At 39.0% G+C, this 25928-nt stretch overlaps 1 protein-coding gene across 13 annotated transcripts in view; it reads right to left on the bottom strand.

The window, feature by feature from the left end:
- mast4 (microtubule associated serine/threonine kinase family member 4) overlaps positions 1-25491 on the bottom strand; it is a 133289-nt gene extending 107798 nt beyond the window's left edge. For 12 of the 13 annotated variants that reach the window (XM_078955989.1, XM_078955993.1, XM_078955994.1 and 9 more), the window contains exons 1-2: positions 25055-25491; positions 804-957 (exon numbers count right to left, since the gene is read on the bottom strand). In XM_078955989.1, coding sequence (XP_078812115.1) covers positions 804-957; positions 25055-25276 — 376 coding nt within the window. In that variant the 5' untranslated portion in view covers positions 25277-25491. Of the gene's footprint in view, positions 1-803; positions 958-12021; positions 12240-25054 lie in introns of those variants that run through there. The other variant, XM_078956000.1, reaches the window with a different exon arrangement.
- Positions 25492-25928: the final 437 nt, after the last annotated feature.

The following is a 25928-nucleotide window of genomic DNA, read 5'->3' as shown; positions in this document are numbered from 1 at the left end:
CAAGAGGGTAAAAGGTTCGATTGTTTGGTTTATTTCAAGCAAATTTCTGCTATAAAAACAAAGGAAAAAAGAACTGTACAATGAAAATGCATAGATATAGTAAATCTATTTAAGATAATCCTAAATTGATTAGAAAATACTGTTTATAGTACATAATAATCCTATATTCTTCATACTATCATTGCTTTAAATCCTGAATAGACATATTTGCACTTATACAGATTGAGCATAAGGATTGTAAATTGAAGGTTCAAGTGTCAACAACAGAAACATTTCTCTAAAAATGAACATGGATCGTCCATATAAGGAACATTTGGGCAGTAAAGAGTCAACACCCGATGCTTTTGGATTCAGACCATTTCTGCAAAAGAAAATATAAATCACTGATCAAAGATAATTAATTCAAACTTGCTTATATTAAATGTTTACCCGTCAGTTGCTATATAACAGAGAATGCTTTTAAGTTCTAAGGTTTGATTAGTGCTCCGGGCTTTTTCGGAGAGCGTTTGCTTCCAGAAACAGACTTTGGAGCAGCTTCATGTTTAAAGATGAGGAACTTTAAAGAGAAAAAGTGGTTCTGTAAAGACTGTTTTCCAAACGTTTGAGTCAGAATAATCCCAGCGCTCCTTTGAAAAACAGAGCGCGTCATACAGTCGTTGGTCTGCCAAAACCGTGAGTCACGGTTTTGACCAGAACGCGTCATCTAAAAAAGCCGACTAAGGAGGACAAGCCGCTCCAGGTTTGTCTGCCGTCTGTTGGCGATCAGTTAAAAAGTTAACCATGAGAATCAGAGTGAAACACACCTGTGAGACCGCCGCCGAGGCTCCTCCTGCGGACATACTTTCCGTCATCACTCAGGTGCTGCTTGAACTTGAGAGCAGCACTCAACCCCAGAGTCAGCTCAGGGTTACTGCACTTCCTGAGGGAGGGGGGCGGTGGATACAGGATGTTGTCCATCTGTGGGAAAAGGGAGATTTTAAACGAAAAGGAAAATGTATTGGGGGAAAAAACCCCGTCAAATATAAAATCTTTATCTATAAAGACAAAAACCCTTGTCTGTGGTGAGTTTATGAAATAACTAATTGGGGTTTATTCTGTTTCCATCGACTTTTATACCATTGATCTTTCATACACTATTACGTATTGCACATTACTATGTTTTTAACAGAACAAAGCAAAAAAAAAAAAAAACAAAGCTTTAAAAATTCCAATATATAAAAAGATGAAAAAAAAAAATTTCTGCTTAACTACTACCTTTATTAATAATAAAAGCACAGATCTTAAAACAACAAAACATGGGGGGGGAAACGCTTTAAAAAGTCATACATTCAGTATTTTTAACCAAATATGGACGAAAAAAAAGTTTAAAAAACTGTCAAAGAATGTGCAAGTTACAGCAACTTTTCCTTGTTATTAAAGAAAGAATTAGAAGAGAAGTTTCAGGCTTCAGTGCTTCCCGAGTCACACGGCCAATACTCTCATTTACTAGGTGGGCAACAAAAATGTGCTCACAAGAGTGACTGAGAAACACAGGAGGATGAAAAATGTAACTGCAAATGTAAAAAAATGTTTGCAGCTACAATAGACCCACTTTGAGGAAAATGGTGTTTTTAACATGTTCTTGTGGCATTTTCTTGCTGATGGAGGACATAAATTAAGAAGATTCAGCTCAAGATTGGATTGCTTTGTATTTTTTAATTCAAATCATTGTGAATCAAGATCAAAATCAAGACCATCGCTCCATTCTGATGATGCGTTTTCCTCTTCTGGGCTAGAATCTGGATCTAAACTGTACAGATGGATTTTTGTCTAGGTTTAGGGTTCTAAGGGACTGGGGGTTGCCCCCAGTTCATTCTAATTAACTACAACCGCTCTGCAGAAACTATGTCCTAGATGGCAACACAGGTTTTTGGATTTTGGTGAAAAGGAGCATAAACATGATTTAAAGACTATTGGGAACTCTTTGAAAATAGAAAGATTATTGGACTGGGACTTTAAGAGAATAAATGTTGAAACATAATTATAGGCGGAAGACAAATCTGCCATTTTATTAGTCCAAGAAAGGCACCTTCTATAGAGACAGAAGTTAAAAAGCTTTGCAGAAAAAGGTTACTCCTTAACCCCATATGTCACCAATTCGCAGCGAACCATAAATTTAGCAGCACCTTGAACGGAAAAAACAAATTTTCTCATAAATTTGGAAAGTGAGTCAAGGATGAAGTTGTTAAACATGCAAGACACGGGGCAGACAGTTGTAGTCCACATACTTTCTGAAAGTCCACTCTTTGCTAGTCTCTTGTCTAAACAGATGAGGATAACTTGCATGAAGCTCAAGCAGCAAAACAAAGGCCAGCAATGAGGAAGAGGCCCTCCCTGAGAACTCGTGTCTGAGAGCAGACAAGGGAAGGAAATGCAGGATCCCTGCACAGCAACAATCACACAAACAACTCTCTGCTGCTAAACTCAAACGGACAAAACCAAAACAAAACGCATCTGATAGCTGCTTGTTTTGGTTCAGGAGCTACTGCTGCAGTTAGGTACAAATCGTGAGGGCAGAGAGCTTTCTTTCTTATCCAAAGGAGTCTCTTAGGGTTCCAATGTTGAGTCCAACTTCATTCAACAAGATTATAAATGCTGTTGCTGAATCCCATATTCATCAATATGCTGATGACACCATCCTGTTCTAGGTCAACTCCTTCCTAAACTCTGCTCATCAGCTTCTTCCCCCTGGATGTTTTCTGGAATTTATTCACTATTTGGAATCAAGCTGGACAGTCACTGACCAAAACCCATTAGAGGTCATCTCTACTTATTTAAACTGGCTCTTCATTTCTGTGGACTAATACATAATTGTATCTTATTTTTTTGCAAAAACATTTTTTTTTGGAGAAAAAAAACTTTCCAACTGAAATCTAAGTCTTTGTTCGAGCAGCTTCATTCTAAAAGCCTGAAGCTCTGCTGGTCGCTCCCCATTTCAGTTCTCTGCTGCTAAAGACTGGAATTCCTCAACACATCCATACAAGAGTGCACTTTAAAGCACTCCTTAGAAGCCGTTGTCAAAGATCCATGCACATGAAGGAACTGTTCTAATGGTATCATGTATTGTTTTTGCCAAAGTTGTCGTTTAAAGAACGTCACTCGCTGAACATTGTTTTAATGTTGTTCCTATGCTGGACCTCTGTGCTGCCTCTAGGCCAGGTCATCTTCGTAAATATGGTAGTATTAAATATACATTATCATAAGTTATCATCATCATCAAAAAGGAGTAAAACAAAATTGGTCTTTATTGCTATGAAAATAGGAATAAGCATAGTTATGAGATCTCAGACTCTCGCAACATTATCCAAATTAAAATATATTAAAAACATTCCTGTTGCTTTTCATGTTAGTAGATCAATAATTTGACTCATGTGTCTTGTATGTGTCCACTTTTCTTTGAATAGAGAAAAAAGTTGTCTGCGTTTGTGTAATCTAGTCGGTTCATCCCACACGTCCCTGTGGGTAAAAAAACCTTCATCCCACTTAAAACTACGGCAAACATTTCTGTCATTGAGATTTTTTTCTGTCACCTTGGATAATCAAACCAAAGCATGACTTTCTTGCATTTGTGGTTTAATATTTGTGTTTAATCTGGAGCGAATACTATACAATAATAATGCAGTTGTTCTGTAAACGGATGTACAGGAAAGAAGATCGTGATCGAATTGAAATGAAAACTTTGATCCCTTTGGAATCATTAAAGATTTTTATGTTTAAAACAACCAATTTGTTCTGGAATAAAATAATTAAAAACTTGTTTTTACTAAAAAGAAACTTTCAGCATCAGTCAATTTGTGTATTTATACAGGTTTTTTACCGCAAAAAAATGACTAAATCAAATGATGGTTTTAAAATGGTAATTTGTATCCATTTTTTAGATTTAAATGTCGATTTTGCTTTTTTATAACAGTAACAATAACGCATCATATCAGTCTTTGGTCAGATCATCTGACCAAAGAATCTGAAAAAAAGTGGTTTTGACATCCAAAAACTTTCTTAGAAATTAAAAAAAGGGTATTAAAAATATTCCAACAAACATACATTTCTCACAAAACAGGCCTTGTCTGGAGATTTCGAAACACTCATCTCAAATCTTTACAGTTAATGCAGACAATTCCTACAAGAATTCCAACTTTGTTGAGAACAATGGAATTTTTTTTGTTAAGCAGCTTTAGGGAGGAACAATAATGTGTGTGTGTGTGTGGGGGGGGGGGGGGGGGGGGGTCATTTCAAACCACACAACCGGCCGGGCAAAAACCTTTAAAGTGAAATTGTCGTCTGAGCTGAAAACAACTACACATGGGGAGGGTCAGAAGGAGTCAGCGCCACAATCTTGAGTCATATTTCTATTTTACAGAAGCTTTTAAATAAATAAATAACTCATCTTTCAAAATAAGAGTCCTGTTGCATGAACTCCTGCCGCTTTGCAGAAACCATGTCTTAAAACTACAGTTACCCAGCAGTTACCCTCACTCTGCGTCTCTAAAACTTTCAAATCAAGTCAGAAACCTAGGGGTCAACATGGACTCTGACATGAACTTTAACAGCCATATCAAGCCAGCAGAATTTGCCATCTTAAGAATATTGCCAACATCAAAAACATAACGTCAAAGCCAGACCCGGAGATACTTATTCATGCATTTGTCTCCAGTAGGTCAGATTACTGTAACGGCCTGCTCACCAGCCTCCCCAAACGAGCAGCACAACAGCTTCAGTGTATCCAATGCATCCGCTGCTGCTCGAGTCCCGACTAGAACCAGGAAGTACCAACTCATCAGTCCTTTGCTCAGGTCTCTGCACTGGCTTTCTGTAGCTCAAAGAATAGACTTGAAAGCAACTCTGCTTGTTTACAAGTCTCTTCATGGCCTTGCACCAAAACACATCTCTGACATGTTGGCGCCATTTGAACCATCTCGGACTCTGAGGACCTCAGGGACCGGCCTCCTGCGGGTGCCCAGAGTCAGGACTAAACAAGGGGAATCAGCGTTTCAGTCTTATGCAGCTAAAAGCTGGAACAGTTGTGAGACAGGCCTCCACTGTGCTAAGGTTCAATTCTAAATTCAAGACATTTCTGTTTGGCCGTTCAGGGTCCTTATCGACACCTCTTTTCATTTTCTTTTCTCTTTCCTTTCTTTTAAAGCACAATTTTTCATGATTATTTCTGTTTTTAATCTTTGCATTGTTATGTATTGTGATTTTACTGCATTTTCCTGTTTTGTGAAGCACCTTGAATTAATTTGTGTACGAATTGTGCGATATAAATGATCTCGCCTTGCCTTGATTTCAGCTAAAAACAACAATTATAATTTAAAGACCACTGGGAACTTTTTGAAATGGATCACAAGTGGAGTGGAACCTGTTCCAAAATTTCTATTAGCCATAGATGTAGGGACTAAAATCCTCATATTTTTTGTAAATATACATCATATTTAAAAGAATATCAAGGTACGATTCCTAAAAAGTGAAGGGAACCTGCTAAAGATCCTGCAGAATTTGACCTTGTGAACAGCTGCTGTGCAGGTGTTTTAAAGGGAAATGCACTGGGCACAAACAAAAAGAATTGGAGCCATTTATGTAATCATGAAGCAAAAACATAATTACCAAAAACTCTAAGTAGCTTAGCGTCACAGCTAGAGTTCAGACCAGAGATGCTCCTGCATTCTTCCCTCTCACTGTTTAGGGGGCAGAAATTTGTTGCAAAGTAATTTCAGTTTAATTAAAAAAAACAGAAAAACAGACAACTGATTTGTGCACAAACATTCTGATGTATACAGTTTAATTTCAAAAAAGTCTTTGAAACATTTTTTGTTTTCCACAGAATATTGCTAAATGTCCAGGAACATGACCCAAGCATCTGCACTGGTGAAGCTGTTTCATGAGTTATTTCTATTTAAAAATCACTTTCTGCTTATATAAAAGGATAACATGATGTGCTGCCTCTAGTTTAAATGTGTAGAGCACTGAAAAGCCTCCCATTTGTAAATTAAATGTAAATTAGAAGCTTTTCTGGAGGAAAAAAAATATTTATTTAAGGAATTACTTGTAAGTCAATAATTGTAGACCAGCAGACTGTGGCAGAGCTGCAGTTGTTGGCCTTCATGAGAAAAATTATGATTTTTCTTTCCTTCCATTTGTCTGAGCAAAGGCTGTAATTATCAGCCATGAGTCATAGCGTCATTAGCCAGCCTGTGTTTCTACTGTGCTCATGTAACCGTGGACGTTTGAAACGTCTGTGTGGGTTTTGAACGTCTCTTTAAATGACGACAAAACAAAAACACGTTCCAGCTTTAGCACCAGTCGCGTCCTGATCGCCGCCGTGCTTCACCTGCAGCAGAGTCAGGTAAGGCGAGGAAAGCAGAGAAGACACGCCTCCAGGAGCAACAACACCGCTTTTGTTGCCAAGACAGACGGCAAACCGGTGAATCAAAGCACAAAGATGTAGGTCATCTCAAAACTCGATCAATTCAACTGTTTGTTGTTCTATTTCTGATGCAGTTAAAGTTGAATGTCCATTAGAAGAAGAAAAAAATCTACTTTGAAGAGTTTTGTGTTTGTGTTTTCACACAGTAAATTCCCTCATTCTGGATGGCAATCCTTGTGTGAGACTCTTTATTCAACTCAGACAACGCGAAAGAGTTTAGCCGACGATGCACGAACCCCGCAGCAACAGTGCGCCCGGCCATTTAAAAGCAAAAAAAATAAAAATATGCTAGAAGATCCGATGATCATACAGCACACCTAAGATTTTCTCAACCACCTGAAATAAAACAGTTAAGTTCTGTAGCTTGAAGTCGGTTTCCCCTCGTCCACACCCCTCGATCCACCAGCTAGAACGAGGAAGAAGGAAACACCTCACCAAGAAAGTTTAGGGGAACTCAAAGTAGGGCAGGACTCTACATCACATTTGTTGAGCCAACATAACAGGACAGACGAGGCTTTAAGTTCAAGTGACATTAAATTCATACAAAAAGACAAGAATTTTTTATCAAACTTCTTGCATCCAAGCCTCTAACTTCAAATTTAATGCAGGTTTTAGCACGCAAAATGACTTAAAACGTGTTAATTATTTCACACAAAAGATAAGTTCTGTTTCGACAATGTTTTCCATTTTTGTGGAATGAACTCCTGCAATCGATCTAGACTCCAACATCACTACGACTGTTTAAAAGAGCATCTATAGTTTATGTAAGAGACAGATTCAGCTGCAACCACCGACGTTGCCTCTAACTTCCCCTCATGCCGTCTCTTATTTAACTGCTCTGTTTTGTTCTGGTATGTGGGATGAATGTCTTGAGGTAATTGTCCTGCAGAGCAGGATCCTGCAGAAAACCAGTTTTTAAAGTGAGTCAGGCCTGATCGTTTTTTATCTTTTCCTGTTAAAACAAATGAATGAATTTGTGGCTTAATTAAAAAATGTCAATAAATAAACATATGCCCGCCTATCAAAACCATTTAAAATGTTCAAAGTACTTTTTCCTGTTTCAATTTCAGTGTACATAAATTGTTTATGATGCTAAAATAGCAGAGCGGTAATCATCCAATAAGAAAATACTCCACGAGCAGCAAAATAAGAGAGGAAGTTTGGGTTTTAATGGTTTAATGAAATCAAAAGTAAAAACATGAACACGTTTAAACATAAACAGTGTTTTCTAGAAAGCAGCTGTAGCTCATTTCCCCTTCCTTGTGGAGGTTCAACAATATTCCTTCCTGCCCAGTAAGAAATTGGAGCAATAATGCGAGATTCCTGAGGGAAACGTGTTGACCTGACTGCAAGTCTGAAACTTACTTGCTTTTTTGGTCCTGGTTCACCTCATAAAGCTGGGATTGTGTAAAAGACATTGAGGCACAATTATAGTTTGAGGAGCTTGGTTCCATTGGATGGGGCAGCTTAACTTGGCCAAGTCTGCTTTCACAATGCACTTTTGAGAACCAAAGGGTTAGGGTAAGTGACGAATTTATCGTAACAACTGCTCGTTAGGAGGTTTGGCATTCTGTCTGCTTTTGATTCAGTTGTTGAGTCAGACAGTAACCGCAGACGTCTGTGCAAACCCGACATAAGTCCTGTTCTATTCTGATGTCATTTCGTTGTAATGTTTTGTTTTTAATTCTGTTTTCGTGTTTCTGTAAAGCCCCTTGAGCGGGAAAACTGTTGTACAAATAAGGCTTCCGTGTCTTTTCTCTCTCTCTGTTTGAAGTGAAAACATGCGCCCATCTGCTCTATGTTGACACGTCAGCCAGCCAACTATTCAATTCAACCGAAGACTGGGAGCTTGAGCGTATAAGGGCAGACGTTTCTGCACACTTGAGGCTTTAGCATCGTTTTAACACGATCCTGCTGAATGCAGATCAGGTTTTCTGGAGAAAATGTCTTCCTGCTGAGAATGTCTTAAGACTTTACTTCCTGAAAGAGAGGAAGATACTGAGCAACAAAAGGAGATCCTTTTTACCGACTCAAGCTATTCTTATGTTGTATTCACAATTCGCAATTTGCGCATCTAATTCGTGTCTGATTTGCTGCTCAACGCCTTGATGTCCCAACCGTTCTGGACTTCATTTGTTTGCCACATCATGGAAAACATGGATGATGTTGAGCGGGTAGCTTGGGTTTATACGTTTAGGAGAGCTCTACAGAGGTGCCAGCTAGCACGGCTAGCACGCCGCCGTGTTTGGGTTCACCAGATCATTCAGAGTCTCTCCGGGTGCACTCCTGCCGCGGGAGCTACACCTGGGTAACGGTCATTTTCAAAAATACTTCTGTCTATCTGTCTGTGGCACAGTTTGAGCATTAACCGAAGAGGGGAAAATAACACTGAGGGATCTTTTCATTTTCATAATTTTCACCCATGGAGGTGGCCGTCATGACGGAACCTGCGGCGGCTCTCCCTCTGCTTGGCAGCCGATTGACAATAGCGAGTGTCGGTGCCCAGGGTCTGCCGGTCGGACCCTGGGCACCGAAGCTTGCTCGCACTATCCCCTTCCTCTGCTCGTTTACTACGCTGAATTGCCGCAGACTGTGTTACTGTTACTGGTTACTGTTGGGCCAAGGCGGGGATAGACCCCGGACAGCGCCCATGGAGCTGGAGCTAGCAAACGCCACCGCCAGCGCCCAGGCGGTCGTAGTTGGCTCGATTACTGATGACCTGTCCAGGGTGTACCCGCCTTTGCCCAACAGTAACTGGAACAGCCTCTGGCAACACCATGATTCCCGCCGCTTAAAAAAATGGATGGAAGTTCAGGACGAAAATTCTCGCGTCGGGCAGCCATATTGGATTTATTTTTCTACCCTTTGATTGAGTCACTGAAAACGTCACAAGTTTTCAAACGTCACTCCGAGATTTTTTGATGCGCAGCATCAACCTCACCGCCAAATCAATGACTAACACTAACATTGACTTAAGATTCAAACTTGGGTTTAAGTATGTCGCATAACAGTCAGGCTGCACGCATGGAACGGGCATCTATCATGCAAACACCACTAACTGGATCCTTTTTTTGGAAAGGGGGGATTTAAAAAAAGAATAAGTTTGTCAAAGATGGTTGTGCCGAGTTCTAGGAACTTCTTAAACCTTCATGGACTTAAAGTATTTTTAAAACATGCAAATAAAGGTGGAGAGAATCAGAAGCAGAAGTTCTGCTCATCATTTCTTCAGGACGGACAAATGTGATCTTTGAAAGCCAAAAACAAACTTCTCAGAAGTCTCCAGCACAATGAGTCCAAGTTTACAATCAAACAGGAAGAGAAAGGGCTGTGCATCAAGAGGCATTACACCTTCTTCCAGTTCTCTTTCCTCTCCTGCCATTGTTTCGCTATCATTTCCTCCTGAGAGGAGCATGTTTTCCAGCATCATGAAATCTCCCCTTTTTCCTCTCAGGCAGCAGCCGCTCACACAAAAACAAACAAACCAGAGCAAAGTGTGTGTTTGTGATCAAATTTAAAGGGGAAAAAAAGGTTATCTTGCATTATGGTAAAAAAAAGTAAAGTTAAGCTCACATTTAGCAGCGACTCAAGAAGAGTTCATGCTGGCTTATAGTTCTTCCTGCAGTGTTTGATGTGCACCACATTCCTAGTGTAGATTACATTTATGGTAAATCTAAACAACATGTATTTGTACGTTTCTTGGTGTACTCTAACTTCACAATGCAAGGTTTTATTATTGGCCATTATTGGTCATCCGAGTCCATAAAATGACCACCATGGCTATGCGGTTCCATGTTATAAAACAAGACTAAAAGAACACACCTTTTATTAGATCTGATTATTGATCATTAATCTATGTGATTCATTAAAAAAAAATAATAAATCTTCTTTATTCTCCAGTCATCGTGGTTGTGTGTAGTGTTGCTCCTACTTCTCCAACTCTAATGAGTAAAAAATGAAATGACAAAACATGAAGCCCTAACATCCGATTCATCTGAATGTTTGCACTTAAAAATCTAAAACTCAATGTTGTTTAGCACAGACTGGCCTAAAAATACACATCATCATTAAAACGACCACTAACCACAGAAAAGTCTCAAGCTTTAAGAGTAAAAAGGGAGAATTTTTTGGTCATTTTTCTTGTTATGTCTTTAGACAGTTAGAAAAACTCAAACATAGCACTGGTTGCCAATTTATCTGGTTTTGTGACAGTCTATTCTGGGTGACCCTTAAATCAGTTCTTGACACTTCTTGGTTTGGGAAAGGCCAAACTGTTATTGCATCCCCGGACTCCATAGTTTAGGTTGACGGGCAGAAAACAAGCAAAGAATGTGTGCAGTTAAACAGCAGCAACAAACTTCCTCTTTCTGAAATTCCCCTTCAAGAATTCACAGCTCCAGGGATCTTGGGAGGCCTGGGGGATTCTCAACGGTCGCTGTGAACCGAACGCCTTTTTTCCCTCAAGGTCGACCTCCGTACAGTAAAATCGCATTTTCAGCCAACCCAACATCTGTCTTTTTCAGCTCTCCCTAAATTCCAGTCTGGACTGAACCTCTGCAGCAAAGATCTCTGCTCCCAGGATCGGAGCGTCTCCTCATTAAAACAACAACTAACATAAGGTTACAAAATAAAAGCCTTCCAAATCTAAAGCCATCAACTCTTACTGACACAAATCTAACAAAATATTGATTTGAGCTTTTGAACTTTGCCCCTTTTTCACTTGGGAATACAGTTTCCTGTGTTGACAAGATCCAAAATACACATCCCTCTTTTTTTGCTTTGAGTTTCATAAAAAAATACTCATCTTCTTAGGCATAACAAATAAGTTATGCATAAAGGGAATCTCGATTTTCAGCCATTTTACTCAGACTTCATCCAAAAAACAGTTAAACGTGTTTTAATAAGCATCAGATTTCCAATTTAGAATAAAACTCAGAATGAAAACAAACCGTGAAATGGCAAACAAGCATCAATCAAGCCACGTAACCACGAGTTTAGATTATAAACACTGATCAAGTTTGCCCTACAGCTTCATTCAGGCCTAATTTAGCAAACAGACATTTACAGAATAAACCAAAAAAGCATCAGAGGTGATCTCAGTGCTTTAATCTCACTTCAAAAATTGTTTAAATGATTTTTTGTGATACACTTATCCCCGTACTTTACAATTTAACTATAAGCCAATAAAATCTATAACTCATTTTGATTAAATCCAATAAAAAAAACAGTTAAATGTTAAAAAGTTTCACTCTTTATCAGACAAGCAGTTGGTTGTAGTAAAACGGAACCCTCTGGTTCCATTTTCACTTTTATACCAACTACTTCAAAAGGCACACTTGGAGACATGAACGCCAAACACTACAGGAGTTTCAACACAATTTTGATATAGTTTTTTTGTTCAATTTAAGTAAAAATTTGATTTCTACAAAAAGGAAAAATAAATTATGGTGTTAAAAAAGGAAAACACACAGGGATTAATTAGGCTTGGAAGTTAGTTTCATAGAAAAAAAAAAGCTTGAAATTCCCCAAACATCCAGATACGATCAGTTAAATAAATATCTTACCTTGCCTCCATTGGAAGTCGGAGCCTCGTTTACAGTTAAGTCCTGTCCCTCAGACATTTTGTTTGTATCAACAAAACTTAAACCTCCTGGATTACCATAAACGTGCAGCCATGACAAAAAAAATGGGGATTAAACCCAGACATTCACCCCATAGGAAATGGCAGGAAATAAGAGTCAAAAATCAAGGACAGAACGTGGGCAGACAGCCCTATCATAGGAGTGAAAAGAGTCTTAACCAGATTGGGATAATCTTTTTAGCCCTAAAGCTTACAATGACACGAGATGTTCTCCGTGGCCCTGCCTGCTTAAATAAACGCCGCTTATTTAGGGGAACAACACAGGTCGACCCACTGCACAGGAGGTAGAGTTAAACATTGTCAGACAGAGGCAAATGTTGATACACAAGCAAAGCTTTGCTGCTGAGTAACGGCTGCCCTTCCATATTCAGGGAACGGCTCCTCAAAGGAAATCAAGCAGCTCCACAGGGGTTACTCAGTGTCAGATGGGATCACATGGATCAAAGAACAATGGAAGGACCATTAACATATTGATTAAAACTAGAAATTTGATTAGGAACCGTGGATAAATTTGGATTATTTTAATCATGAAGCTCCAAGTCATAAAATATGTTTTATTAACAGGTTTGGATGGGATCATCCTTCTTTCGATTCCTTTGTAAAAGCTTTCCCAGAGATTATAATTATGCCATTTTTAGCCAAAACCAAAAGCCTCATTTTTGCTAAGGACTGTTGGTGCAGAGTGAGCCTGCCCTCTTTTTCCATCATCCCATCATACCCAACATTGGCGCTGCAAACAATGAATGTGTTGCAAGCTTGAAATAATAGTTTATCCAAAATAAAAACTAAAATATCATCCTACTCCCTGCAGCCCATTGACATCAGATGTTCTCATCTACTTTCCTCAAGACAAACAAAGCTCATCCACAACAGATGGGGCGAGTCAATGCTCTCTTCTAAAATCTCACTAGACATGTTTTACTTGACTCGGTCCCGGGTTCTGGTTGGACCAGTCCAATACAGGATTGTTTTTAAAGCCACTCCTGTTACTTCGGTGTCATCTTTGGAGCTTAACATTCTTTACATCTAAACAACTCTGAGGACAAAGGTTTCCACATGATGGAGAAATGCTCAGACGATGGCTATCCTCACATTGTTGGAAAATGAGCCAGTAGTTAAAGGGTTATCAGATAATTGATTAGGGTGACGTGAAACCAGGCAAACTGTAAAAAATATCATTTTACCTAATAGCAGCCTTTACCCAGGTAAATCATTATGGATGATTATAAAAATTCACGTTATATAATCTTTCTCCCTTTCAACGCATTAACCACTATTTGACAACCATTATATTTAATAAATTCAGTGTTTCATGCACTGTATGTATGTGTGCATGTATGCCTATGAATATAAGCACATGTAATGTCAAGAAAATTGCTTTATTTCATTTTCCTTCTTAATGTATGAACTGATATTTTAAATAAATTTGATATATCTAAGCTTTGTTATTTTTAGCATATTTTTGCTTTGTTTTGACTGCTGAAATTTCTTGATATAAACCAAACCAAGAAAAAAAAATGACTTTTTGTTTTTATTGGTGAAGCTCTTTAATGAGTTACCTTTTAGTTCACACAGTTTTCATAATAGTTGTATACTGGGGCGGCTGTGGTGCAGAGGTACAACATTTTCCACTTACATTCTGAGGTTTTAATTGGCCTAAGGACCACTTCCTGTGCCAAATGTCAGTAATAACACCTCAAAGTCAAGAAAAGAAATAAAAACACAGCCACATGTTGCAATATGGAGTTTGTGGTTAGTCGGTTAAACTGCATGTACAGTTCTTAACTAAACCAGGGGTGTCCAAACTTATCGCAAAGAGGGCCAGATTTGGTGAGGTAAAGATGTGCAACCCCTTATAATAGCTTTAAATGCAAAAGAACAATACTTTATTTCAATTTCACACTTGTGGTTTTTCACATAAAACAGAATTTATCTAAATTCATTTTTACCCAAATTGCTGTGAATTTCATATTTGAAGCTCAGAAAAAATTGATAATTGATTTTATGACAGGAGCCTGCAGGCCGGACAAATGTGGATGTGGGACCACGGGCCGGACTTTGGACATGTCTGAACTAAACAGTTTAAACGAGGGAATCGTAATGGCAATGAGAAATTCTTGAAAGAATGAGAAAACCTTCTTTTGAAACCACACTGGGATTCTTTGAACAGATTTTATAAAAAAAATTATAAAACAAATTTCACTTGATACACTGAATAAGTAAAAGCCTTAGAAATGAAAATGTACCACCGGCTGCTATTAAAATACACCAAGCTAAAGACTTAAACAGCCTAGAACCTAACAGTCGACATGATGGGCCAAAAAGTTGACTACATAATGTGACTATACTTTGACATTTGATCAGACATTTGATTAGATGCAGTTTCATGAAACCACTTTGGTTACAAAAAAGGGCAAATCTGCGAAAACCTTCAGCCTGTCAGTTGTAAGAATCGCCCACTAAGGCCGTTTAGAACAGACAATGTCAATAAAAACATCAGTACCCACATTCGTTCCAGTTTCAATCTTCAATTTCAAAGTTTGACCCTTTAACACCAGAGCTTTAGCTCCCGTGTCGACAATTTGACTACAGTTTATGGAATTAACTTAATTCCAGTCGATACGAAACACTTGATTGCATTTCAAGCAAATTATTCACCAAGCAGGATTATTAATCGAACTTCCCATGAAAGAAAACAATGGATACTTTGAGTCGTCTTAACAGATCAGTAATTGTTGCAGGATAGTACAGCTGAGAACAGGAACTAGGCATGAAAAATATTGTACAAATATTTCAGTTATACAAAGAGTAGTGCTGTGAGTCACGCATCGCCTAAAGAAACGTTTGCTGCACAACTATGTTGCATGAGATCCATCAAGTGGCCACAAATTACCTTAAAGCAGAAACAAACACAAACAATGTGTTCTTACTTTGTTTGAGTACAGAGAAAAAAAAGATCATCTGAGTGCATGAAATCAATGTAATAAGGCAGTGGACACTTCCCACCTAAAATGAAATACGTTTTTTTGTAACGTTATGTTTAGTAAGATTTAAGCAACATACGTATATCCTATAGTGTTTATACTAGACAAGCAGGGAGGGGCTTCCTGTCCACCATCTACAGTTGAAAGAGGCTCAGTGCGAAATGTCGAAGTGATGCAAAACTTTCTCCAGGCTTTTTCTTTCACAGCTCTATTCCATTATACGAAAGACTTGGTGTCATAATTCCAGCCGGGCACAAAGCACAGTTGTGGATTTCTCCTCCATGAGAAGGGGCGGCTGTGGTACAGTGGTAGGGCAGCCGACCTCCTATTGTAAAGGTGTTCTTGGACAAGATCCCACATGTTCGGCAGCTATCCACCATCAGTGTGCGGATGTGTGTGTGTGTGTGTGTATGGGTTAATGGGACAGTAAAGCGCTTTTGGCCTTCGTGGAAGGTAAAAAAGCGCTGTACAAGTATACGCCATTTACCATCCATTCAACACTACTAAATCAGAGTCCCTGATTGGTCAAAGCTTGACATGGTTTAACTTTCAACGCGCCGCTAATGAGGGGGACCTGGCTGCAGACAAGATGGCACCCAGACATCATTAGCTGGAAGCAGAAATTCTACAAGATTTCAATATTGTAGCATCTTTTCTTAAAATGTTTTAACGGGACTAAGCGGTTTAGTTTGCATGATGAGCCTAAAATGCGGCAAAAAACAGTGGAAGCTTTCAAAAAGTATATTAACAAGTGTTCAGATTTGTCAAACTGTTACACCAGAGCTTTAGCTCCAGTGTTTACATTTCTTCATCAACGTGACCAACGTTAATCAGCGTATTTTGTTGTGAAAAAAAAGTGGCTTTGCGCCAGTACGCAACACTTAAAAAGCCGCCTTAGAATGTTGCTTACCGGTGCAAAGCCACTTTTCTCTGTGGATCAGGTGATTCACGTTGATCTCGTAGATCCACCCACCCAACCAGAATGGTTAGGTAGGTAGATGGGGGTGGGGCTAATGATCTCTGGACGACATGTCTGCAGCCAGGTCGTCTTGCAGGTACGTATAGTCCAAGAACAGTCTTAAAAAACTACGCAGCACTGCATGAACGCAAAGAGCTTTGAACGCAGAAACCAACACAGACTTTTCATTAGAAGTGGACACTTTAACACGCTTTGCTGTAGCCGAAAAGTTCACAGGGTAGCAGTTGGTCCATCTCCGCAAACGCCGTCCAACATCTAGGATGACATCCTTCCAGCCTCCGTTTCCAACCTTCAGTGTTAACCATAAAAGGTTTTAATGCCAAATGCCTGTATGTAAACTCACAACAACAGATGTATGACGATTTGTTAGCATGTCCGCTCCATTCGTCATAAAGAAATATTTGTATTCCAGTCCAGGAAAATGTTTCTGAAACAGTAGGTTTAGAAATGATGGATTCATGTTAAACTCTTAGAAAGCTATTTCAGTACATTTTCCAACATGGAAAAATGTCTTCCCTCACTATGTTGAACAGTTTATTCTCTTTATAGAGCAGCACCAAGAGTTCTTGCACACTTCATCATGCCCGAACTGTGTCACCAGACGAAAACAGACTACATAAGATCAGCTCCCAGTGGAACGACTGTTCCAAGAACGTCAAGTGCTTCATCCTGTGTGAAACCATAACAAATCTCTGATATAAACTTCACTCTGAACTCAAAGTCATTTCAAAAAGACACAAACTGTCTCCATTTGGACTCAAAAGCAGAAAAATTGAGCATAGACTTGGACTAAAGCAGCAGCTTTTCACTTGTATGGGTTGAACAGCATTTTCTACTGAAGGCCGATGGAACACATCCTGGTACTTTGAGTTACGTCTGTGGAGAAATGATGGGGCCTGCACAGAAATGTTTACCGTCTCTAACCAGATGGAAACACATGGGCTGTATAAACAGATCACAAGTGGTACGCGTTCGAAAACCACATCTCAACAATCCAGATCTTTATCAGGATTAATTCAACCTTCAACCCCACTCACTGCTGCGAATGCTGCAAACTAACTAAAAGTCTGTATTATTAAAAAACAATAACCTAGTGGTTGGTTCAGTTTTGGATTCAAGCCACTGTCTACCAAATGTTGCAGTTCATCAAATGACCACTGGAGGCTGGTTTCAGAAGGAAGCTGAAAAGTCTCGTTTCGCAGCACGAGACTGACAGGTGCTGCTGTGACGTCACCCTAAAAGTTACCTTGTAGTTCCTAACGAATTCTCCTAAATGAATGCCATAACAGCACAAAAATGAGACACAGCAACTCATTGAAATGTGATTGGACGAATTCAGACTCGTTAAAACAACTTTTAAAGTGATCCACATTGCTTCTCACTGTTTTCCTGTCAATATGTCAAAAACACTTATCAGTGTACCTTCTTAGCCGTCCTCTTGCCAGTAACCGCCCTGCAGCACGCCTCCACCGGACCCGAAAAAGCGAGGCAAAAGCCTGACGTTGAGACAGACGCTCAAAACTTGCGAGGGAAATATCAAGTTTGAATGAACTAAAAGCGCAGGACTACCATAATTTTTGCCTCTAGTTGCTTTGCCCCGCCTTTGTAATTGCTGACCAATGACTAAAGAGATCATTAGCCACATGGCTATGTTTACAAGCTTTAGTCTGTTACAGGGAAGTCCACTTGACGGCAGTCTGAATACAGACCAAACGCAAGGTTCAGGACTCGATCTGGACCAAATTAAGCAGACTGGGTCCAGACCAAACAGTTTTACTAGTCTGAATACACCCTAAGTGTAAAAAATGTTTTAGGACAATAAAACCCGTAAGTGTGAATGATTTGAACTTGAAATAGTGAGCAGAGACGTGTCTGCTGTTTAAACAGGGAACAGCGGAGGAGGACCACTGCTTAATGTTCTGCTTTTAGGGGAGTGACTTTTGTTTAACCAGTGAAATTCTGCCATAAATTACTCAGCTGTGTAAAAGTGATGCGCATAAAAAAAAAACAATGAACCGCCCGATCCACAATGGAAAGAAAAATAACAGTGGAAAGTGTGTGCAATAAATACAGTTTTACCTAAAATGAAAAGGTTTTAAATATTTCAGAGGCTTAAAATTTTATTGCATATCTTGAAGAAAAAAAACTGTTTGCCAATTGCAATTATTAACCAACTGGTCACCAAATTATCTCAAATTAAGTTAAATATTTTCACTGCAGCATTTTTCAATCTGCTAAAGCATCAGTTCTGCGTTTTTCTAAAAGGAAACTCCTCTGCTGGAAAAGCCAAGAAGCTTTCATGGGTGTGCAGTGAGTGTTTGTCAAAGATTATGCAGCCAACTGTGATGCAACAGCTGCACAAACATCTGCAGGCTTTATCAACACAGGGTGTGAACCGCGAACGGCTTTTCTCCTGAGCGCGTTTGTGTCAAAGTGATGTGGTCAAGCCAGAGATGTTTGGAGGATAATTAGAAAGTTTCTAGATTCAGTATGAAGTCCTGCAAAAATAAAAACATGTAATAAGTAAGAAAGAGACACAGGATTTGTGTTAATGAAGGGATGTAAAAGCAGCAGAAGATGCAATGGAAAGTAGGAAATGTGTTCTGTAGGGTCTGATCTTTAACCAGACCTGTAAAAGTATAAGAACATCTTAAACAGGAAGAATTGCTTTTTAAAGAAAATCTTACTTTTTTAGCCAACTTCTAATGAATAATACAGTAACTTAGTGAATTCAATAGCAAATTTGATTATATAAATACAATATAAACTATATTAAACATTAAAGACTATCTTTTGATCTGTAAAAAAAAAAAAAGGTTTTTTAGCCATAATAAAGAAAAACCTGTGTCGTTTTCTCTCCTCACTACTTGATGAGTTCAACAAATTGTACTGCTGCCCGGATTTACAATTCCAAAATCCGATGCACTTAAAATTTTCCAGATGTTTCTTTGTTTTTCTGTTGTCGTTTTTTTTTTTTAAATAGTGAGCATGGGGTCCAGACCGCTTTTAAAAATCCAGGGGACTGAATGATTCTGCCGCTGTGGAGCAGAGATAGGGCGGTCGACTTCCAATTGGTAGATTGTGGGCTCAATTCCCGTCTTGCCCATCCATGTGTCCAAACCGTCCTTGGGCAAGACCTTGAACCTCACTTTGCCCCTGGTGGTTATAGGTTGGCGCCGGTGTTCGGCAGCAGAGCCGCCATCAGTGTGTGTGAATGACTGCAACTGTAAAGCACTTTGGGCCTTTGTGGACTGTAGAAAACCGCTATACAAGTATACGCCATTTACCTGAGTGTTTTTTTTTTTTTAGTAGTTAGTGAGGATAGTCAGACATAGCCTCTGTTTGCGCGCTGTCCCGCTAGCTTACAGCCCTCCTCCACAACCCCAACCTAACCTAACGTTACAGGTGCAACAAGCAATATTGGAGCTTTCCAGCAGCACGGTTTTGATCCAGAATCCAGCTCAGATGAGGAACAACAGCGTATCTTCTACGTCACAAAAAAGCTCTTTTTATCGTCTGCTCCTGATTCGCAACGATTTGAACAAATAAATACTCAGAAATGCAATTCTAAGCACAATTTTCTTTAGATACGTCCTCCATTATCCTAAGGTTAATGCCACAAGAACATGCTAAGAACACCAAAAAGACCATTTTCATTTGAGTGGCTCTTTAAACACAACCTTGTTGGATTCAACACAATACAGGGCTGCTCGTGTTCTTGCAAAAACTGACGCAGGTAAAGTCTGTGTTCAAAGTAAATTACAGGCTTCAGATTAATAACAGTTGTGCCTTCACGGAGTCACTTCCTGCTGCTCCTGGTGCGGCGGCTCCTTCACAAAAGGCTCCTGGTTGCATCCGTGAATCCACGAGCCCGGATCCGGACGCAGTCGCCCGCTCGGTTTATCATTTCCGAGCACCAGTTTATTCACAGTCAATCTTTTACCGATCTGAAACATCAACCCGTTTATCAGCTTCCCGTTTCTGCCACGTTCAAGAGGGTCCAGGGCAGTCCGTTGCTAGGCAACACGAACAAACATTCTCCAAAATAAACCATAAATAACGGCAGCGGTTCACGGTAGGTGAGTAAAAACGTGTCTTGAAAAGTAATCTGATATGACACCCGTCCTAATTTGTTGCCTCTGCAGATAAAACTTGGAAGCAGAGTCGTTGGTGCCCACAACTCTGGACATATTTAGTAGTTGTGCTGCAGTAAAGAAGCAAAACAAAAGGAAGATGAGGGGGTAAACTCCGGAAAAGAACCCCCAATGGTCCAGCATACGAAGGCAAAAGGCATGCTGAGCCTGTCCCCCTGAGGCGATGGGACGCCTTCTCAGAGGACTTTCCTTTCAGGAGCGAGGGACTAGCAGAAGGTCAGGGTTCCCCGATTAACCCTGAGGTAATGCTGGCCTGCCTTGCGGGGTTGGCGCGGGTGAGAGGAGTCCAACGGCTTAAATTACATCCCTTCCTCTGCGCTCAGCACAAGCTAGGTCACCGGTTTCAGATGAACATCAAACTCACATTTCAAAGGCCGCAGCAGGAAGGGCAGCAGGTTCGCGGTGCAACTATTTTAGGTTCTTTTGGAGAAGCTCCCGTTTGTCAATTGGAACCCAAATTCCATTTTTAAAATAAAAAAATAAGTATCACATTTAACTGATGCTCAACAGGTTAGATTGTAAATAATTAACTCTGACATTCAGTCGTGGCGTCTCCGCCGTCTCAGGCCAATGAAATGTCAAGCTGTCATTCTGCCAAACCAGATTAGTTCAGCGTCGCCGTTATAAACATGACACACTGCAGAGTGTGATCCTCTGATCCATGAAACGCACCGAGGGCCTCTGACACACAAGAGAGTCATGACGTCGGTTGTGTCTGAATTCACTCACTATTTTATATATTTTTATATATATATATATATATATATATATATATATATATATATCAAAAATGTGCATAATTTGCTCAAAAATGTGCAAATATATATATCATTCAATTCACAAAGTAAAAACCTAATAAATACAAATATTTTATGAACTTTATGAATCCACCGTGTTCTGATGATAAAAACTTTGAGGATTTCAAATCTTAAATATATATACTTATTTTTTTCCTTATGAAAAGTTGTTCAAACGCAGTATATTGTGGTCAATATTCGCAAATCCAGTTAGCATTGATCCACTGGTTTTTCACAAAGACCTCTGGGAAATTTCTAGTGCACTAGATTTTGGATTTTTTGGATTCCGACAGCTCCACAAAATGCCAAACACACTTTATAGTGTAGTGAGTAGGGAGGGAATTCGGATACAACCTTCAATTCCAAGACCCAGCGCACTGAAAATTTCCCAGAAGTCTCTGTAAACAACTAGTGTGCATGGATGCTACTTACATTGGAGAATATCGACCAAAATGCATTTCGTTTATTTAAAAAAATAAAAATAAGCAAATTATTAGTTTTATAAAGGATCCAAGTTTTCTTAATCAGAACACAGGACTTAGTAAAATGTTTACATAAATAACGTTTTTACTTCGGCTCCTGGTCGTAGAAAGCATATTCCCAAATTATGTGAAAATCCGGCGCACTGGATGATCCCGCACTATATAGTCTTTTGGGGGTTAGTGAGGGACACAGCCGTGAATCTCTTCCGGAAAACCCCAACATCCTGAATAAGAAAAAGCCATGTGAACGCACGAGTTTGATCCCGTCATCCCGAAAAATTGTCATATTCCTGACTATTGGTTTTTAATAAATATGGTGGAATAACTAGATTTTCTGATGGTTTCATAACTTTTTTGATAGAACTAAATTGTGCTTTTTTTTTTTGCTTTAAAAGTGACTGCCGGCTGTTATGGCTCTACTTGTAAACTTAAAAAAAAAAGTGGGTACTTTTTTTTTTGTTTTTACTTTGATATTAAAATCCAGGAAAAGTAAAAAATAAATACTTTTTTTTTTTTAACCAGCAGTTCAATAGAATTAAATGAAAAATAAAACAAAAAAGGCAAGTTATCACATTCAGTCTTAGTAGTAGCATTTTTATTAATTTACAGTTTAATAGTTTATCTTTAAAGTGTTTATTTATGGCAATGCCTAATATCTATGTTTATCAGTATAACCCCAAGATATCTTTTTTTTACTTGAAGATATTTGTCATTTTTTCACTCAATAATTTCACAATCAACCTAAAACTGCTTGAAAACAAAATCAATTCCAAGTACTTTTTTCTACTATATGTTCTAACAAAGTTCAAACATGTAGAGACAAGAAAAAAGGATAACTCCACAATTAAAGCAACGACGAGATTAAAAAAAAAAAAGAAAGAAAAAGGTCTTAAAAACCAGGTCAACATCCGCTAACGAATGAGTAGTACAGAATCCCATCTCTGTTTGTTTCTGTGTCATTCCTACGTCATTGTAAATCAGAATATACTCGTAAAAATGTAAAAAAGGTTTGTTTTTGTTGGTGCACAACAGGTTAAACATACAAGCAATTAGAAAAATATTGTTAGAATAAACACTCCTCCTGCATGAATGCAGCTCAAAGTTTTCCAGTTTATTACATCGGTCCACACAAACCCATCGCTGCTGTTCTTAGAGGAGGCGGAAACGTCAAACGCCTCCCATCGAGCAGCTCTGGGATAATTAGAGCCAGTCAAACCAGTCTGCAGTCTGGTAAAGTGTTATCCAAGCTGCAAAGCTCAGAGTCATTTGGTCGTGCTTGTTGTTTTCCACATTCATGAATAAAGCAGAGTCAGAGGCCTTTGATTCTCTTGAAGACTATTTTAAGACCACCGCTGCCAGCAGGGAAATCTCCTTTTTAAAAAGCCTGGTGTGTTTGTGTTGATGATCTGAAGGCGTGATTAGCTGCGTTTTGCCTTAATTTGTTTCTGGGGTTTTTTTGACAAAGAGAGAGAAATGTTAGAATCTTCTTTGCCTTTGGGCTGCTCTCTTTAGGACTCAGCCAGTCGTGATAAAAGCCCTTTATTATCATAATTATTATTATACTTTTAGAGGTTTAATTACATGATCAGGATGAAAAATGTTCCTCCTAAAATACATTTTTCTTTGTTTGAACTGTTTATAAATCAGCTTTCAGGCCACAAAACATCTATCCATCTTTTTTTTTTAAAGGGTTTGGATAACAAACATGATGAATAACAGATGTAAACATAGTAAAGTTTAGGATAGTTGTGAGTTTAAAGTATTTGTAAACGTGCAGGACGACACATGTAGAAATGGTGTCTGCTGCCCAAACCCGCTGAGGAAGAGGAGCCGCTTACGAATATTTTGCCGTCCGGGTAGGAGCAAACAATACAGAGTTTGTTGTTTGCAGATGACACCGCTGTTTATTTCTGGGGATTAAATCGGATCCTAATTTTGCTTCCAAAGCTAAAATCTGAATTCTAGTGACCACTTTTAAATGAAAGTCAATGTAAACTGGTATATATGAACATTTTGCGAACAAACTCTCAATTCACACGTTGCTCTGCAAGTTTCTACGACTTTTTTTAGACTCTACATACCAAACATGCAGCCATTGATCGTGCACTGAGAGTTAAACCAGGTGGAACTTTGACCAATCAGGGAATCAGATTCGGTAGTGACGCGTGGATGGCGTCCTTTTTAATTCTTTTAACATTGATCACTGAGGACAAATTAATAATTGTGGTTTGCATCTGACCGGAATTACGCGACAACAAGTCTTTTATATATCGGAATAGAGTCGTGACAGAAAAAGCCTGAGGAGAGATTTGCGGGATTTCCACTGCTTTAACATTTCGCACCAAGCTGTAGTTGGTAAACGGCAGAAAAGGAGAAAGAAAAAGAAGAAGAAGCCCTTATTTGCTGTGTGAACACCATATGCTAAAGCTACATTCAAGTTCGCACCGTAAACACAGCTTTCGACCCTCGACTTTTTGATTTCTTTGATTTCATTCAAGCAACTTCAGCAATAAAAACAAAAATATATTAAATCTATTTAAGATTTTAATTCATAAATTGATCAGAAAATTGAGAAAAATTACAAAGTAACATGTTTACACTGAAAAAAGAAAAAAGAAATCATGAAAGCAAGATTCCATCAAATACGATTGTCAAATATAAAGTTAGCTTTAACCTTCAAGGGGTTTGTTTGGGGTTCAATCTAAAGCAGCCATATTTTTATAGCCCTGCTCCAATTTGCCAATTTTTTTCTTATAAAGCCCTTTTAAAAGATTTCGTTTCCAAACCGTAACTTTATCTGTATTTCCCATATCAATCAGGAATATTTTCACAAAATGTCACTCATCTGCACTGAATCATTAAATTCAATTATTGGTTTATTTAGGGATCCCCATTAGTATGTATCAATATAAAGAATATTCTTCCAGGGGTTCAAGAATTCAGATTCACCTTGAACTGAAAAAACGTTGAAGACTAGTTTAAAATAATTGGAAATAAAGTCAGGCTTGTAGGAGGTTAACAAAAACAACCTCCATGTTAAAAAGATACTTTAAATGGTCAATTTTAAAGCTTGTGCCAATAAAATGTTCATTTTTTCTAAGATTAAATTAAACCTTTTGAATTAACTTAAAGAATTAACCTTTTTTGATATAATTTTTTTTAACATCTTTCACACATCTGATTATTTAAACTTACCAAAATCAAGAGTCAGTATTCAGATGAGGAATTCCTGCAATAATTACCAACAAAACTGCTGGAAAAAATAAGAATTTTGCATCTTTTTCATAAATGTTTAGCGTTTTCCAAGTTAAAATAGACTGAATAAAGGTTGTTTTTAACCCACCCTTAGTTTTGGCACTTAGTTAGGAATGTCACCCAAAGCCTGAAGGTAAATAAATTTGCATCAGGAAAGTTTTTGTCCTGCTGTTGTCTGCAGGTTTACTGTCCATCCTCCTTAAGTGGTGACGTCATGAAAACAGCTTTAATTGGTTTTTATGTATAAATAATATCAATTAGGGACTCATTTTTATTAAATAAAATCAGGGGGTTTGTTGGTTTACCTTTTCCTCCTCCTCCTCCTCCTCCTCCTCCTCCTTTCCTTCTTCATCCTCTGGCGATGCCTCCCTTCCTGCGTCCTCCTTTCGGTTCTCCTCTTCACCTCCGTAAACTTTAACCTCCCCCTCGTCCTCCCCCTGGGACACGGCGTGAGAGCCAGACAAGGAGCGACTGCCACAGCCGCCACCGCCGCCTCCTCCAGACGCCGCGGACCGCCTCGGCTCCATCAACTTCTTAGTTCCTCCAGACCGCAGACCAGCCAGGCGCCTCCTAATTAACCTGCCGCCGCACCTGCCCGGTTCATGGCGTCCACGTGCCTCAGCGGCGGCGTCCAAAGTTGCCGGTACGGATTCGAACTCTCGCTGGACGGTTGCTGGAACGGCGAGCCCCCCAAAAGGCGGCTGTAGTCCCCGCGTCAGCTGGTCGGCCGCCCAGTCACAACGTCCCTGCACTTCATACCACACACACGCGCGCAGCCTGCTGTGACCCCGCCCACAACGTGTCAGCGCCGACCAATCAGCTGCCCGCTCTCCCCTTCTTTAGATATGCAGCTAAAACACGACGTTTAGGTAAAACTTGGAGGCTGCCATGAATATGAAGTAACTAAAAAACCTGTTTGTTTTATGCATACACACACATATATATAAATATATATATATATATATATATATATATATATATATATATATATATATATATATATATATATATATATATATATATATATATATATATATATATATATATATATATTTTTTTTTTTTTTTTATTCTTATATTTGTTGCGTTTAGTGTCCTGGGTGTCTATTTTCTCATTGTTTATTCTCACCACAAGAGGCGCCTCCAAAGGGGGCCTTCAAAAATGGTTGGCAACCTCCAA

Source organism: Oryzias latipes, chromosome 12 (assembly GCF_053564925.1).
Source record: "Oryzias latipes strain Hd-rR chromosome 12, Olatipes_Hd-rR_3.1".
Classification (NCBI taxonomy): Eukaryota; Metazoa; Chordata; class Actinopteri; order Beloniformes; family Adrianichthyidae; genus Oryzias; species Oryzias latipes.
Note: the sequence above shows the minus strand (reverse complement) of the source record. Positions and strands in the feature narration are given on the sequence as shown.